The 18,373-nt window shown below is 40.2% G+C and overlaps 1 protein-coding gene across 2 annotated transcripts in view; it reads right to left on the reverse strand.

The window, feature by feature from the left end:
- The window catches only part of CPNE3 (copine III), a 19,537-nt gene extending 15,556 nt beyond the window's left edge, over positions 1-3,981 (reverse strand). For both annotated transcript variants that reach the window (XM_009891864.1, XM_009891865.1), the window contains exons 1-5: positions 3,840-3,981; positions 3,137-3,316; positions 1,900-1,974; positions 1,350-1,421; positions 325-408 (exon numbers count right to left, since the gene is read on the reverse strand). In XM_009891864.1, the coding sequence (XP_009890166.1) occupies positions 325-408; positions 1,350-1,421; positions 1,900-1,974; positions 3,137-3,316; positions 3,840-3,971 (543 nt within the window). In that variant the 5' untranslated portion in view covers positions 3,972-3,981. The remainder of the gene's footprint in view (positions 1-324; positions 409-1,349; positions 1,422-1,899; positions 1,975-3,136; positions 3,317-3,839) is intronic.
- Positions 3,982-18,373: the final 14,392 nt, after the last annotated feature.

The raw sequence follows: 18,373 nt of genomic DNA on the forward strand, positions 1-18,373 counted from the left end.
ACAAACGTCCCTGTGTGAGTACGCGGTACCTTTTCAAAACATCTGTTTTCTTCTAGATTGCAGAAAGTTGGGGGGGGGAGAAAAAAAAAAAAAAAAAGAAGGTATTTTCCTTTAAAACAGTATGGCACAAACCAGAATCTGAGTAAGGCAGACTTCCCATCTTGTGAGAAAAATCAGTGAAAGAGCTGAGGTGATTTCTAACTGGTCTGCATCTCTACTACCACACCATCCTCCTCTTTTTATAAGGCACTGTACATCTAGTGGTGTGACACACTGGAAATCAAATAACCTTAATCCCTAGGTTGTTGACTGAAAATATCCTACCTCTGTTCTGTGAACCATCACCCAGTTTCCATCTCCAGTCTGCTTGTGGAATTCCAGATAAGGATCTGACTTTCCAAAAAAATCCTGTATTTAAAGAACATGTAATTATCCCAGAACAGCCTGTGGCATGAATGCCATTAAATGCTAGTTAAAACACACTTGGATTAACAAAAAGTACATTACATATTCAGGGAACAAAAGCTTTAGATGAAGAAATGCAAGTCTGATTATATTACCACCTGTGAAAGAGACAAGGAAAACGTGGCATATCCATCATTTTAGGATAATAGTTCTGCAGTGTCCACATACTAAATACCTGACAGTTCAAGCAAAAGAATACTTATACTAATAAGTACTATAATGGACAGTTAGGAAACTAAGGATTTCATCCAGTTAAAAAAAGTATCATTAAATTGACCATTAAAAAGTATCAATTAATTGAGTTTGAGGTAAAACTCTTTGAATAGTGTTAGAGGGGAGCATCTGTCAGTCCCATCTGGGGTCCCCCAGGTCCCCAGTAGCCAATTTGGCCTAAATCACGACACTGGGAAAAATAATAACATTTTTTCCATTACGAATTTTTTTTAATTTTGTTTTTAAAAGTCTTTCTAAATACAGTATGTTTAGTCAGCCCCAAAATATTTAATTAACAGATTTATGTACTCCAAGTACACTCTTTACCATTTATTTCAGAGATCTAACAGGTAATCATTTATACAACTATTCAAATCAATTGATATACCAAAACTCCATTATCTTTATGATTAAAGGTAAAGATTTACATTTAAAAGAAAGCATGTTGTTCATGAAATATCCCTACAATTATTTAGAAACATAATTCATTTCAAAACAGTCAATTAAGTTATTCTGAAGCAATCTTTCATCTATTTCTTTTTTAGCCTAAGAAACATCTTAATGGATTTAATTATTTCACCAAAACATAAGAAAGAACATTTTAATGTTTTCTTTTTGACAAGATTCTGATTGTACTAATTTATCAAAGAAACAGCAATCACTTAAAATACCTTATTGTCCAGTTTCCTTGCTTCTACTTCCAATACAACCACCCTGTTATCCTTCACTTCTTCTGCTGTTATCTAGATTGGCAAATAAAATAAAATACTTGTTTTATATTCAGGAACTACGCAGTTTTCTCATATTCACAATACTCCTATAACAGCTCCATTAAAAAAAACAATCATGTTTGCTCACAAATAAAGCATTAAAAAAATGGGGTCAAGGGAAGGAGGAACAATTTGATTTGACATTGGGATTTGCTAGATGACGACACTGGCAATTAAAGCTACTGCTCAAACAGTAGCACATTGGATGCTGTAATTATTTTGATGGATGCAATGAGACTTATAGATGCAGAAGGTGGGTTGGAATCCTTCTGGATGACAAAGAAATATTACTGGAAGAAAAAAAAAATGTTTTAAGATACTTCTTACAGCACTGTAGATTAGACACACTGTATTCAAGCTAGGAACTGGGAAAAAAAAAAAACAAAAAACAAACCACACAAAAATATATAAGGATAAATGCTGAAGAGATTTATTGTCTTAATTGTCTTACCGTAATACTTCCTTTTCCAGCAGGTCTGCCATTTTTAAGTACTAATGGTTTTGTTAGAGTCCTGCTAGAAACTATCTGCCAAGACAAAATTTGAGAATCATGCATTATTAGTGCAATTTAATAGATTTTAAAAGGAATGAAATGAGATAGTGAGGTATTTCATTTTAGGAATCTTTCCTACATCATGAAGATGACAGCATTACATTAATTCCCATGATCTCCTATAAATAAATAGATAATACTTGATACATTTCAAAATTTTAAAATATATAAGTAGATGAACACATGTAGAGTTTCAGGAGCAATATGAAACAAAATGTCTTGTAGTAACATAATGTACATAAACAGACAAAGATAATACCTTAAGCTCAAATCTCAGATTGTTCCAAATTTTTTCAGGCATACCATTCAAACGCATGCATGCCACATTTCATAAACGGCTTCAGCAAACACATTAATAAACACAACGTTTGTCATGCAAACAAACATCAACTTCCCCCTGCAGTGTTTCTAGTTTTTATTTTATCCTCTTCAGGCAATGCTTTCTCAGAAGTGTGTCTATTCATTCTACAAGGCCTTCTTTACTTTAAGAATGAACGATTAATTTTAAATTGTTACTGAATTTCATTTCACAATGCCTCCATCTTCATAATGCACTTAAAATAAAATTACTTTAGAAAAATCGCCAAAAAAACTCTCCTAAGAAGTGCCTTCAAAGGATCTATTAGAAAGAACAAACTGAAAAGAAGTTGCCTGGTTGCAACAGCATCAATAGCAGAATTTGACAGGGAAAGGAGTGAAATCAACAGTAGACAGAACCAGAATCACTGCTTGCCTTGAGTGGAAAACAAATTACATGGTTGACATGGCCCTTGTGAACACTTATGTTGTTATACACCAACTCTCTTTTTATGAAGCATAAAAATAAGACTTTGAATAATAGAGTAAATAAACAGCAGTTACTACTTTGTGCTCTTTGACAGTCCACTTACTTTGACATAGCAACCTGGACAGTCACCATTCTAGAGTACATTTCAGGGGATCAACTCAGGACCTTTTGCAAACAAAATTTGTATACTCCAAACAGAGGCTTGAAAAAAACAAACGAAGGGAATCCTATTCAACTTGAGAACCAGAACTACACAAGAACATAGTGATAAATCTGAAATAAAAGTGGTTAATGATTTGCATTAACATATATTTTCTTAATTCTAAAGGAAATCACCTCCATACTTACTTGTCCCAGTGTACATTCAAATTCTCCTAAGAAGTCATCATCATTCAGATCAAAGGTTTTGTTATCGATGTCATATATTCCAAATTTAAGTTTCTGAACAAGCTCAAAATAGTAATCAATTAGGAATTTCTTGGCAAACTTTGGGTTCAAGGAATTCTTAACTCTTTCTGTGCGATCAACCTGAAATTAGAAAGATATCACTTTACCCAGTATTTCACCAACCAAACAAGCACTCAAATAAAAATTAAAAAAAAAAAATAAAATCAAAGACTTTCAAAAGTTCTTCTTAGTATAAACCCGTATCTTCCTACAAACCTTTCATCAAATATAAATAAGCACATTATATTACAAATCCCACTGCTGTAAGTCAGAGATATGTGAGGGCCTGTTTTTCTTTGGTCCCTGTAAGGAGTACCTGCTCCTGCACAGGGAAGACCAACATGAAAATGGTATATTGTCAGATGGAGGATGAGACACTAGTTTTGGAGTACTGTATTTATAAAAGCACATGTAAGCACTTGAAAGGCTTCTTCTGTTGGTCCACACATGGCTGGGGGAACAATGCTAAAAATCAGACAGGTGTTAAGTACTTATTAGAAAACTATTATTAATATTTCAATGAAATCATATGCTCCAGTGTCTTAAAAGGTTCAACAAGTTAGACTGTGTTTTTAGCAGATTCATGAGAAGCATCACACTGTACCTCATACCACTGCTGACCACTGGTGTTCTGGAGAAGCACACAGAGCGGGTCCGACTTGGAACCAACATCTTTATCCAAGAGATTGGTGCAGGCAATAGTCAGCTCCACCTTTGTCACACACTGTGCCGCCATTTGTTAAGCTAGAAAGCAGCAACAGAAATCATTATTTAAAATATATACCAAAAAGCAAACAATGGGATTGTCACAATGCATTAATGCTCTGACTGATCATTAGAATTGTTAGCTTGTCAGGACACAGACTGGAGGCTCCAAATGCAAATTTTAAGATTTATGATGTACCAACATTACAGTATTACTGTCATACTCCTGGCTTTGCCACATAGGTATAAAACTTCTTTTCAAAATCTGCACATAAGAAGCAATCCCAGGTTTCTTAGAACGCTTGAGGAACCAAATGGAAAACAGGATACACCACAAAGAAAGCACAGTGATTTGAACTGCTGACAATAAAATTTCACAAGCTTTAAATTACATCCGGCAAAGCTCACATGAATGCCAGCATCTCATAATGTAGATATTAATAATAATTCAACTAATAAGAGGGGATTGGGGGGGAATCATATTATATACTCCCCCCAACAAACCTTTGTAACAAAATGCTGAAGCCATGAGTATGGCAGAATTGAAAAAGGAGTTTAAGTGGGTAACAGGAATAGGTGAGCTTGCTTTAGTAAATCTTCAAAAACAATTAAAAATTTTAATAATAGTGATAAACAACTTTGAAGTCAAGTAATAACTGAGAACTAGGAGGAAGCGTTCTTTCTGGAGGTTCATTTAAAAAAATAACAACCGAAAGCGTTCTCACATTTCCTCTTAAGTAGCTCAATCATTTTCTGCTGGAACTAAGACAACCAACAGATATTACAAACCTACAGAAACAATTTCATTATCAGTTATGAATCCCACTCTGGGATAAGGTGCATTTGCAAGCCTAATCAGGTCTGACCAGCAGATATTTTCTATATTAAAAGAATCTGTGCAATTATACTCTTCAGGGATACAGCTGATCATTTCCAGCACTCCATGGGAGGTAAGCCTCTGCAGCACAATTGCCCTTCACCCAGAGACTAAAACTTCCAAGTCTTCCCATAAGCAGCCTACCCTGGAAGTTCCCAAGCCTCTTTAGTTTCAGGTTCTCCTTCTCTGCAGTAACTCCACAGTCCAGAGACAGCATCCCTCTGGATTAACTTATCTTGAAAGTGCATGAGACACTAAACAGAGTAAGGAAGAAGACAATTGCTTCTATCTAGCCAACTCACTTGCATCATATACATATAGTGTACTTGAACATGAAACTATACTTAACCCAAGCCATCTCTCTTCCTTTCACTGTATTCATGACTTTTGGTGAAAACAAACCTTTTTTTTAGAGGCAAAAAGGGAAAAGAGGAACGATGAAGTGAAACCGGGAGAAAGAAAACACTGTGGTTGAGGGAATTTTCCTGAAGCTTCCTGTATTCCACTAGTGCACACTTCACACATTGCCTCTTCATCTCTGTTCTGCTATCTTAGAGATGGATCTTTTGGACACTGATGTAAATACAAATGATCTGTAAAGAAACCCCTCAAACATCTATGCACATACCGTATTTTCAAGCACGTCAAATTCAGCGAAACCCTCCTGCATCTCCCAAACACCCAAATGTGATTCGATCTTTGAGTATCTTTTGCTCCTTTAACTTTATCAAGTTTCAGTCATTGTTCTTGACAGAAAAAAAAAAAAAAAAATGAAGCTCTGAGTTCCAAGTATTTAAATTCTTTTTAAACCAATGTTTTTTAGGCTTAAAAATCCTGCACTTAAAAAGCAGTCTGCCTTGTTGCTAAAAAGCAAACTTTTTATACTGATATTTTCCATTCCCTATTGCTTTCCTGGCTGCCAGACAGCTCATTAACAGTCAGTGGCTTTGCCCATAGAATCCAGTGCAGACCAGTGCATGACTCCTTAATGGCTCTTTCCAGAAAAACAACTTTTTGCTGACAAAGTGATGCTCTAATGCCTACTGAAGCTGCAACAGCAAGTAAAAAGCATGAAATTCAACAGAATTCAAACTTGAATTGAGATGTATTTTTCAAAACAGTCAAAATTTTCTTGCTCTACCTTCCCTGAAACTCCTCATTGTTACGAGTCTCCAAAGGACTTATTGCCACATTTCTTTCACTAAAGTAACGTTTCCAAAAATATGGGTTGACCTCACTGGACGCCAGGTGCCCACCAAAGCCACTCTTATCACTCCTCTCCTCAGCTGGCCAGGGGAGAGAAAATATAACAAAGGGCTCACAGGTTGAGATAAGGCAGAGAGATCACTCAGCAATTACCGTCATGGGCAAAACAGACTCAATTTGGGGAAAGTAATTTTATTTATTGCCAATTAGAAGTCAGAATAGGGTAATGAGAAATAAAACTCAAATCTTAAAACAACTTGCCGCACCACTCCCTTCTTCCCAGGCTCAACTTCACTCCCGAATTCTCTACCTCCTCCCCCCAAGTGGCGCATGGGGATGGGGAATAGGAGTTGTGGTCAGTTCGTTACACGTCATATCTGCTGCTCCTCAGGGGGAGGACTCCTCACACTCAGCGTTGGGTCCCTCCTACAGGAGACAGTTCTCCACACACTTCTCTAACATGAGTCCATGGGCTGCAGTTCTTCACAGACTGCTTCAGCGTGGATCCTTTCTACAGGGTGCAGTCTTTCAGGAACAGACTGCTCCAGCGTGGGCTTCCCACGGGGTCACAGTCTCCTTCAGGTGCATCCACCTGCTTCAGCTTGTGGTCTTCCAGTCTACAGGGGGATATCTGGTCCACCGTTATAGCTCATGGGCTTCAAGGGGACAGCCCGCCTCACCATGCTTTTCATCATAGGCTGCAGGGGAATCTCTGCTCTGACACCTGGAGCGCTGCCGCCTCCTCCTCCTTCTTCACTGACCTTGGTGTCTGCAGAGTTGTTTCTCTCATATATTCTCACTCCTCTCTCCGACTGCAGTTGCTGAGGGTTTTTTCCCGTTCTTTAATACATTATCACAGAGACACCACCACTGTTACTGATGGACTTAGGCTTGGCCAGCCGTGTGTCCATCTTGGAGTGGGCTGGCATTGGCTCTGTCAGACACAGGGGAAGCTTCTAGCAGATTCTGGCAGAAGCCACCTCTGTAGTCCTCCCCTCCTGCTACCAAACCCTTGCCGGGCAAACCCAATATATAAGCAAATAGCATCCAGTTAACTTAAAAATCTGGTCAGCTTTTTCTACATAACCTCTCTGTGTGTGTGTGTGCATGCATGTCCCACTTCTCTTATATCACAAGTACCTTCTTGCACAAATATGTCAATTCTGTTACTTCCTCTCCTCCTCCACATGTTACTGACTCTCCCACTACGCATCTAATGTGGGAAAAAGGCAGATTTAGCACAAGAGATGCTGTGCAAAAAGCATCCTTTAACACACAGAGAAAGGAAGAATAAAAAATCTGCTTCCCTTCCTTGAAATGCAAATGCTTGATTGAGATCTAATAATTGCATCCATATTAGATAAAAGACAATTTGTAACAAGAACATGCATTATCCAAGCGGAGGATGCTCAACTTGAAACCTAGACACAAAAACAAAACTACCCAAATCCTGAGATGTTCCTTTAATCTCTTCCATTTCCAGTTTTGCAAAATCCAAAATGAAAAATAATGCAAGGCATTTTCCTCAGAAGTTTTGAGAATATTAGGAATCAATACTTGTATAATGGGTTAAAGAGCTCTTTAATGCTTCTAAAGCATTTCAAGAAATAATTTTGGTATTTTACTTGAAAAAAGATAACATGATTATCCATAATACCATAACACTGACACATTTTAGAGTAAATAGTTGTGTACAACCCGATTTTCAATAACATTATATACATTAAAAATTATTAAAATACTTACTAGTGAGGAAGAAGTCATATCTCATTAACCCAATGCAGTATTTACAGTAGTGAAACTCAGTACATAAACAACAGATACTTCTCTTACAACACTGTGGTCATTACAGAACTGGCAGAGGGCACGCAGGTGCTTCACATATGTGAACTCAGAAGTCTTTTGAACAGCAATAGCTGTTGGAGCTCTGCATCTGCTGCATCAGTTCTTACGAGGATATCTGTCCTGGTTTGAGGTAAAACAGAACCAATTTTGGTCAGTAACTTCGCTTCTTAGCTGGGCCTCTCTAACAACTGAAATTAACAGCATATTGTGCAGACAATGCTCACTCTCTCAGAGTGATAAGACCTATGTTTATAGCTGATGCCCAGCCATGGTATGCAGAGAGGCTCTTGCTTACACTTATTGCTATAACACCCAAGGGCAACCAACTTTGTTATTTGCCCCGTTGGAGGGTCGGAAGTGGAAAAGCATAGTGGGGTCCCACCTGCAAGGAGGAGCGGACAGGACAGGTGACCCAAAACTGACCAACGAGGGTATTCCTTCCCATGTGCCTCATGCTCAGTATAAAGGCTGAGGGATCAAACGGTCAGGGGGTATCTTTCTTCAATGGCCAACGTCTGAGGAGGACTCTGTTCGTCTGCCTGCGATCCCGATCCTGAATGCAGATCCGGAATCCAGTTCCTGTCCGTCACTTAGTCCAGCCTGGGACTGCCCCAGTGCCAGGCAGTGTCGTGATTGTCATCTCAGGAGCTTGATATGGTTTTGTATATATTTCATTATTTCTTTTTTATTTTATTATTAATATTTCATTAAAGTAGTTTAGTTCCTTCTAAACTCATAAGTCTCTTTTTCCTCCTCTGCCCCTCTCTTTGAAGAGGGGTAGAGGAGAGCATCTGTCGGTCCCATCTGAGGTCCCCCAGGTCCCCAGTAGCTGATTTGTCCTAAACCACGACAATATCCCATACTGCCTAAAAGGAAGCATGACTCAAGCTCCACCCAATTCTCCTCACATCTGAAAGCCTTTGTTAGATGAAAACTTCCAAAACAGGTTTGAGAGGTTGGTGGTAGGATTCCTAAAGATGATCAGCATTCTCAAGGATCAGAGTCACTGTCAGGTAAGTAAGCGTGCTGTTTTTGAAGATCTGATGGAATACTGAGTCTGGCAAATTGCAGTCTCTTCAGGATGGTGAAAATAAGAAAATCACAGCTGCACTAGTGCATTACCTCTTGAAATACCATTCTACAACACGCTATCAGATCTAGTAGGCAAATCAGATGCAAAATATTCTAGATACATTAGTGGATTACTTGCACATTGGGATACAGGAATAACTTTATGGACGCAATGACATTGTTTGGGCTCTGGTAGGATGAACCTTGACTGCCAGTAAGTTACATCACGTAACAAAAAACTTAATTATTCAATTAGTTGTTGTTATGAAAGTAACTATGCTTCACAGAATCACAGAATGGTTAGGGTTGGAAGGGACCTCTGGAGATCATCTAGTCCAACCCCCCTGCCAGAGCAGGGTCACCTACAACAGGTTGCACAGGACAAAACCCAGGCGGGTTTTGAATGTCTCCAGAGTGGGAGACTGCACAACCTCTCTGGGCAGCCTGTGCCAGTGCTCCACTACCCTCAAAGTAAAGAAGTTCCTCCTCATGTTAAGATGGAACTTCCTGTGTTCAAGCTTGTGCCCATTACCCCTAGTCCTATCACTGAGCACCACTGAAAAGGCTGCTCCCATCCCCCTGACATCCTCCCTTTAAGTATTTCTAAGTATTAATAAGATTCCCAATCTTCTTTTCTCTAGACTAAAGAGACCCAAGTCCCTCAGCCTTTCCTCATATGAGAGATGTTCCAATCCCCTAATCATCTTTGTAGCCCTTTGCTGGACCCTCTCCAGCAGTTCCCTGTCCTTCTTGAACTGGGGAGCCCAGAACTGGACACAGTACTCCAGATGCGGTCTCACCAGGGCAGAGTAGAGGGGGAGGATGACCTCCCTCGACCTGCTGGCCACACTCTTCTTGATGCACCCCAGGATGCCATTCGCCTTCTTGGCCGCCAGGGCACATTGCTGGCTCATGGTCATCCTGTTGTCCACCAGGACTCCCAGGTCCCTCTCCACAGAGCTGCTCTCCAGGAGGTCAGCCCCCAACCTGTACTGGTGCATGGGGTTATTCCTCCCCAGGTGCAGTACCCTACACTTACCCTTGTTGAACTTCATAAGGTTTCTTTCTGCCCAACTCTCCAGCCTGGCGAGGTCACGCTGTAAGGCAGCACAGCCTTCTGGCGTGTCAGCCACTCCTCCCAGTTTTGTGTCATCAGCAAACTTGCTGATGGTACACTCTATCCCTTCATCCAGATCATTGATGAATATGTTGAACAAAACTGGGCCCAGTACTGACCCCTGAGGGACACCACTTGTTACTAACCTCCAACTAGACTCTGCGCCACTAACCACAACCCTCTGAGCTCTATCTGTGAGCCAGTTCTCAATCCACCTCACCGTCCATTCATCTAAGCCACACTTCCTAAGCTTTCCTGTGAGGATGATGTGGGAGACAGTGTCGAAAGCCTTGCCAAAGTCAAGGTAGACAACATCCACTGCCCTCCCCTCATCCACCCATCTAGTTACTTTGTCATAGAAGGCTATCAGATTAGTCAGACATGACTTCCCCTTGGTGAATCCATGTTGACTACTTCTGATAATCTTCTTTTCATCCAGGTGCTTTGAGATGACTCCCAGAACAAGCTGCTCCATCATCTTCCCAGGGATGGAGGTGAGGCTGACCGGCCTGTAGTTTCCCGGGTCATCCTTCCTGCCCTTTTTGAAGACTGGAGTGACATTGGCTATCCTCCAGTCCTCAGGCACCTCACCTGTCCTCCAGGACCTTTCAAAGATAATGGAGAGAGGCCCAGCAATGACTTCCGCCAGCTCCCTCAGCACCCGAGGGTGCATCCCATCAGGCCCCATGGATTTATGTATATCCAATTTATCTAACTGATCTTTAACGTGTTCCTTGTTAACCAAGGGATAGTCTTGTTTCCCCCAGACTTTCTCTGTTACCTGCAAAGTCTGGGTCTCACAAGGACTGGCCCGAACAGTGAAGACAGAAGCAAAGAAGGCATTTAGCAACTCCGCCTTCTCTGCATCATCCGTCACCACAGCACCTGTCTCATTCAACAACGGGCCCACATTTTCCCTAGTTTTCCTTTTGTCTCCTATATACTTAAAGAAACCCTTCCTGTTGGCCTTGACATCCCTCGCCAGGTTCAATTCCAAGGCTGCCTTGGCTTTCCTTGTTTCATTCCTGCATACCCTGACAGCATTCTTGTATTCCTCCCAAGCAGTCAGCCCCTTCTTCCACCTATTGTAAACTCCCTTCTTCCACCTGAGCCTTTTCAGAAGGTCCCTGGTCAGTCATGCAGGTCTCCTTCCCTTGCTTGATTTCTTTCTCTTTGGGATGCACTGATCCTGAGCTTGGAGGAGGTGACGCTTAAATAGCAGCCAGCTCTCTAGAGCCCCCTTACCCTCTAGAGCCCTCTCCCATGGGATTTGCCCAAGCAATTCCTTGAAACGATCAAAATTCGCCCTCCTGAAGTTTAGGGTTTCAACTCTACTTGTCATTTTGTCTATTCTACACTTAATCCTGAACTCTATCTTCTCATGATCGCAGAGTACTTTTACTTACCAGAGTAAAAACAGTTTCCGGGTTACATCCACGCCTTAGACACCTACATACCTCCTAACTACAACTTTTAGGGCCTAATTCCAAAATTTGGATCCAAAAATGATGCTTAGTATGAACTTAGAAAGTATGAATCAAGCTAAGATTTCACTGGTTGTGACAGGTTGTCATAACCCCTGAATTAACAAAAAGAAAATGGAAAATCATAGAATATCCTGAGTTGGAAGGGACCCACGAGGAATAAAACTGATCTCTTCCTTTTCACAGTGTCATATTCCTAAGCGATACTTAAGCACTTTTATTGCTATACCCTTCCAAGGCTGAGTAAAATATAAAACACAACTGGCCAAAAATATTGGTTCAGTCAAACACACTTCGGCATTTTGTATTTAAGAACTCTAAAGTCAAAGTTGGAAGGTTTCTAGATATTTACGTTGCGTTCTCCGAGATTGAACCATATGTATACATATGCATGAATTAAAATAGTTAGACGTGGAAGATTCAGTATCACTAGCACTCGGCCCCACAGTTGCAGAGCTACTATGCCCAGGCGCCTCTCTAGCGAGCCCAGTTACATGCCCATCCCCCTTCAAATCTAGTTTAAAGCTCTCCCAATGAGCCCTGCTAACTGTTCCAAGAACCATTTTCCCCCTGCGTGACAGGCTTTTCCCATCTGCTGCCAGCAGGCCTGGTGTTCTGTAAATCAGGCCATGATCGAAGAACCCAAAACCCTGTCTGTGGCACCAAGTTCGGAGCCAGTCATTGACCTGCTGGCTCTTCCCATTAACCTCCTCATCGTTCCCTGCAACAGGAGGGACAGAAGAAAACAAGACTTGGGCTCCTGATCCCTTAACTAGTCGTCCTAGGGCCCTGAAATCCTTCTTCATTGCTCTTGGCGTTCTTCTTACTACATCGTCACTACCTATCTGAAACACTAAAAGGGGATAATAATCTGATTGCCGCACCAGGGATGGAAGCTTCCTCTTAACGTCACCAACCTGGGCCCCAGGGAGGCAGCAAAACTCCCAGCTTCCCATTGGCCAAATATAATTAAAAACTCTGCTTTTCTCAAGCTATCAACTGTTTGTCTTCCACACAGGGTACACCATAGAGTGAGGTAAAGCACACCTCAGCAGTCCTTTTTATTGGAATAGTTTTTATGACTGCAGGAGTGTATCAGACTTTTAAAAAAACACCAATAATTCTGGATAGGAGAAGACTGAAAATTACTATATAAACTGTACAGCAGAACTTCCAACATCCAGAATCTGAACTGCAGCAATGTACGATCACAAGGGAGATACTTGTTCCTGATCCTATGCCATGTCTAGGCTGCTCAAGAGCATGATTAGGTCAACAAAGTATATTTGAGCTGCCATTATCAAAGCAAAACTGTAAGTCAAGGACTAGTCTTGTCTTGAAGTTCTACCGATCATAATGCTCTTTGAATTCCACGAATAATTCTATTGAAGATAAGTGGCATCCACCAAATAACCCAGCCGATGTCTGCTTTTCAACAGAAACTGTCAAGATGGCATTCTACCTCAAAAGGAACAGATCTATTATCAGAATAATCTTCTAACAGAGCACTTGGGAACTGTCACACTGCAGCAATCCTGTCAATGTTGCAATACCAGAGGAGAGTACATGCTTGCCCAACTAAATTTCCAGAGTAGTACAATGATATGTTCATAGCTATAGGTGCTTCCCAATCTAACAAGCAGAAATACATAACCACAAGACAAAAAGATTAATGAAGTGAGCACTGCTCTAGCTGGGTTTGGTATCACTGCCTTTAGTCACAAGTCTCAAACCTGTTCTGATGCAAGCTATTGCTGTCATAGAACATCCTGTGATTCTGTGACATAGAACAATAGAACATAGAACAACCTGTTCATGTGAAATACTAATAGTTCAAATACACCAAAAATCCTTATTTTGTAGTTATCTCAGGGCCCAGACGGGCACAGAAAAAGCAGGGAAAACATTTCAGAACTTACTCATAAAGTCTATTCCTGATCAGCTAATCTTTTAGGATAATGCTCCACTTAAGCGTTTTATGTAAACCATGTGCCAGACTGAAAGCGCCAGTACCATATACAAACAGTGCTCTGATCCTTCTTGGATTATTAAGTATTCCCCGTGAACCTGCACAGACAACAGGGAAATAACTTAATTATTCAGACAGACTACTAAAATGAAAGTCTTGAACCAAGTCTAAACCTGAGATAATGCATATGAAGTTTTACTGTCCTGAACACTCAGTGTATGCAATTGTAAAGTCTCCGCTCTTTCAGACAGGACTAAGATACCATTACTTGCAAACAGAAGTTTGTGTGGCAAAGATCTCTCAGCCTCTATTCCTTAGAACCTCTTTTATTGCATTTCAGACCAAGCAGTAACAGCAATTCTTGCAACAGCCTTTCACAAGAAGGGTTCTGGTGAAGAGTTAGCGCAAAGATGGACAAAAAGATTTAAATGAAAATAACCTAGGAGACAACACCCACCTGACAACACAACCTGCGCAATCCATGATCTCAGCATAGTCCTCTAGCATCTCTTTGTAAGAGTTGCATATGCAAAGAGCAGAGAATGACTACATATTGCCAGAAAATGCCACGTCTGCTGCAAGAAGTTGACAATGAAATTACGGCAACAGACCCTTCTTTCCACTGACAGGACTAGTAGCAACACAATTTCTAGTCATTTTGGACTACGTGTATATAAATGTATATTTAAAAAAATCTCAAGGTAACCCTTCAATTCTCAAGGAAACAGACAACCTCACAGGAGCTGAGAATTCATATAAAGTTACAATGCTAAGATTGTTTCGTAACCTAAAACTTCATCACTGCATTTGAAAATTAGAGACTTCTCTAAAAATCGTACCTCTAAATCTGAATTCTGGCTCCTCTCTCTCTCTCTTTTCAGGCAGCACAGCTAATAAAATTCTCATGTGGCACTAGCTGATGTGCTCACAAGTTGAATAACAGAGCAGCTCAAAGTAAAACATCTCAACTTGCATCATTCTCTAAGTATTTGAAGAATCACACAAAACCTTGAGTGTAAACTGTACCTTCTCACATTCACTATTTAGTATGCAGGAAGGAATTAGAGCATTCATAAATGAACAAGTGAGATTACGCTGATAAAACCCTAATGACCACTAAACTAATTTTACTGGGGATTATGCCAAACAAAAATAAGAGCTAGTTTTTAAGAAATCTGAGGCATATAAGTGTGTGAGAAGGGAGACATTCTTTTCTCCATGGAGAATGAATCATCTATTTATACAAGCTTCATCATACTCCGGCAGTTCAAATATTTATCCACGGGACTGGTAGCACACTGGCGTAACAAGTCAGGCAACTCTTTGTAGAGAGTTCCTAAATATAAAAATCTATCATTAAATTACATTGCCAAAGAACATATTTAGAATTCTATTTTTAAAAAATCCCACTGCCCAGACCACAAACTATTAATTTGACTTCTAGGACACCTGTTCACAAGACAACTTTGAAACAGCTATTTCTAAATATCCTTCTGTTGACCTTTTTATTCTTTATTATTAATTATATGGGTGGTCACCATTTAGGCATATCTTTAATTCCAAGGGACCTTTCCAGCATCTCCCTGACACAAAAGTATTTTAAGAATTTTGGGGTGATGTTTTGATCCAAGTGAACTAAACTATAAAAGGTAATACTGTGCCCTGAGCAAGAAAATTAAGAAATCCAGATCTCCTGACTTCAAAATTCAATTGTTTTAAGCAGACAGATTTCAACCAGAGGAAATCTTGTATCCTGCATATAAGTTCTATTAAAATATTTTTATGTCAATTACTTTATGGAAAACAATCTATTAACTATGCAATTTGAATAATATCTTAAATCGTGTATTCTTCATTGCAATTACTCCGTGTAGAGCCACTGACTGACTTTACACAATGAACATTATCCAGAAGAAAGAAAAACTTGTGTCTCACTAAAACCTGCTGTGTTTTATTGAAGAAACAAGATGCAAGTGAACACATGTTTTAGACTAATACTTGTTACAGTCCATTTCAAGTCTGGCATGTTGTGACACTTCACTGTTACAAATACTAGTTCTTAAAAATGAGTTTATGGTAACTTCGCTCTGAGATTTGCCTCTGGGCTTCTCAGCAGAAGGCTAAGGCTTCAACAGTAGAATTAAAATGAGAAACAAAAGGAAATTAAACTCAAGAATTGTTATTACCATATATCAACCAAAGTAACAGGTTTGAATGCACATACTTTGAGGAACTTCAGCTCCTCTTAAAATAAATAACCCGTCCAACAGTTTTACGTGACCATGACAGCAGCACTGTAAAGATTATTTATGGGAAACTCAGTTTTTGTTAGAAAACAAAGCACAACATAAATTTGATATTTGAAAAGTTCAGCAAGAAAAGCCCTTTAAGATTTTAAAAACAAAGATCAGTTACCTTTTTTGTCTTACTCATTTAATACTCTTTTTTCCAATAAGGTGATAGTGCTTTAAAGAAAGACCAAAATCAGCGGCTTGCAAACTCCCAATGTAGTTTACATTCCAAGAACCTACGCTTTCCTATACTGCTAAAATCCATCCCACAACGGTCCAGCATATCATTTCCTATCTGACTACAAACAATAATACTCACTTCAAAGCAACAATCACAAAATTACACTTTACTATAGCCCAGGTATATTTCAAACCTTCCTGCAGGCAAACCAAGAGCTCTCCAGTCAGGTGTCCTTCAATTCTGTACCACATCAGCTACTTGCACTCTGCATTCACTGTGCCTAAGAGGCATCACACATGGTCTGCATATATATAGGCAGTGGCTCTGAACACAGGCACACAGCAATCATGCTACTTCCTGGAACCACCAAGTTATGGCACATGTGCTAGTCACCTACCACGAGGACTTGCTAATAACCCTTCTGGATGTGAGAAGCACCAGAAGCAAGTTACCACCACTAGAACTAATTCAGCTGGCTCCCAACTGCCTTGGATAAAGCACTGACTGAACATGTACGCTCAATCCAGCTATAGGATGGGGAGGATCTACAGGATACAGTCTTCCTTCAACCACAGGAAAAAGTATAAAGCAAGTGATCCAAATCATTAAGACTATTTCTTAAACAGATGCTCAGACCCAGCAACCCAGCCCCAAAAACCCCTACATTCAGAAATCCTTGAGACGCTTAATAATGCCATTTAATAATCCCTCAGCAACAGCACCTCATCTAAAGGAGTACTGAAAACAAACCAAAGAAATTAAATATAAAACAGTAAAAAGCACCGGAATTCTACTTCCTGTGTACTTGTTTCCACAAGCTACACCTTCAAATGTGATGCTAGAAGAGGTCTTTATTAATCTTAGCCTAATTGATCCAAGAATAGAAGTAACTTTGTTGGATTTAACAGAAACTAATACCTACAAATACTAACTCGATCATGTCTTATTTATGTTGGAACAGCACCCTGACTTTCACTAAAAAAAATAAACACAATAAGGAAAGAAAAAAACATATCTTACTAGTTAACTTTGTCCTTCAAGGTATTTCCTAAAGGAAGTCATGGTAATGACGGCATCTGATTCTAAGTTAGAATAAGGGGGAAAAAAAGTAAACTCCACCCCAAGTAATAACATCAACCTATCTGTGGAGTTGGGATTTTAGTTTTATTACCCCTAGAAGAAGGCTCTTCAGTGTTGTTTGTACAAAACAGCTACTATGGCTTCCCTCTAGCCTTAAATTCTGGAGAAATATTAACACCTTGGGCGTATCACAAGGTTGTAAAAACACTGTGGCACAGCATTGCTACCTTGGAATTCTGGCAAATGACATTAAATAATGGCTTAGTTATTCAACCTACCTGAAATGGACTTTTGCTTTCAACAGCTGAACTAAAATTAGTCTAACAGTAACATTAATGGATTTGTATAGATTAATTCTGAGATATTTAACACAAACATATTTGTTGGAAAAACACTGCATTCTCTCTAACATCATAATGAGAAAAACAAGATGACCTCTGTCTAGTTCTCCTTACTCCTCTATGCATTTTTCTTGCTTACTTTTTTTTTCTTCTCATGCTTGTTGGTGTCCTGCATGCCCTTTGAAACATCTTACCGCTGTGACTACACATATATAAGGTTAAATTATTTTTTTTTAAAAGTTGAAAACCAAAATAATTTGGAATTGATTTTGACTCTACTTTTACTAAATAAACTTTGTTGTACCACCACAAAAATATCTTTAACGTAAACTCAAGAAAACAAATACAAGTTTCAGAGGCGGGTCCCTTCCAACCTAGGCAATTCTACGATTCTGTATTACCTTGAGGGTACTTAATGCACTTGGAAGATAAGAGTACGGAAGCAAAAGTGACGAGGTTTCATATCGCAACTTTTCCCTGGCGGAAGACTAAATTACGACAACGTGCATGTCAGCTAAGGTTTGTCTTACACATATAACGCAACTGCAATGCAACAAGCAGAAACAGCAACGCACTCTACCAGCGGCTCAGGAAGAACAGCGCGTTGTTTGGTGGTTTGGTTTTTTTTAGGAAAAACGATGACTTCTCGCAGTCTCCTTCCAGACGGGTGAGGGCGCTTTTCAGGGCAGTGTTACACCGCCACCGCAGACCGGCACCGAGCGCGTCAATGTTCTGGCGCAGAGCTTTAACTCCACCGAGTTTCGCTACCTGAGGGACCGGCGAACCGGACGACCGATTCCTCCTGCTCCGCCGAAGTCTTGTGCCCAACCCCCGGCGGAGCGCTGCCCCTCCCCGGCACCAGGAAGCCGCCTCAGCCACCTGAGGGGACGTTGCACAAGACGAAACGGTCCGGGCGGCCGCTAACCGCCGCCTGCAGCCGAGGAGGGGCGGCGGCTCCCAGCCCGGCCCGG

The sequence above is a fragment of the Charadrius vociferus genome, unplaced genomic scaffold (genome assembly GCF_000708025.1).
Source record: "Charadrius vociferus isolate BGI_N301 unplaced genomic scaffold, ASM70802v2 scaffold15, whole genome shotgun sequence".
In the NCBI taxonomy this organism is placed as follows: domain Eukaryota; kingdom Metazoa; phylum Chordata; class Aves; order Charadriiformes; family Charadriidae; genus Charadrius; species Charadrius vociferus.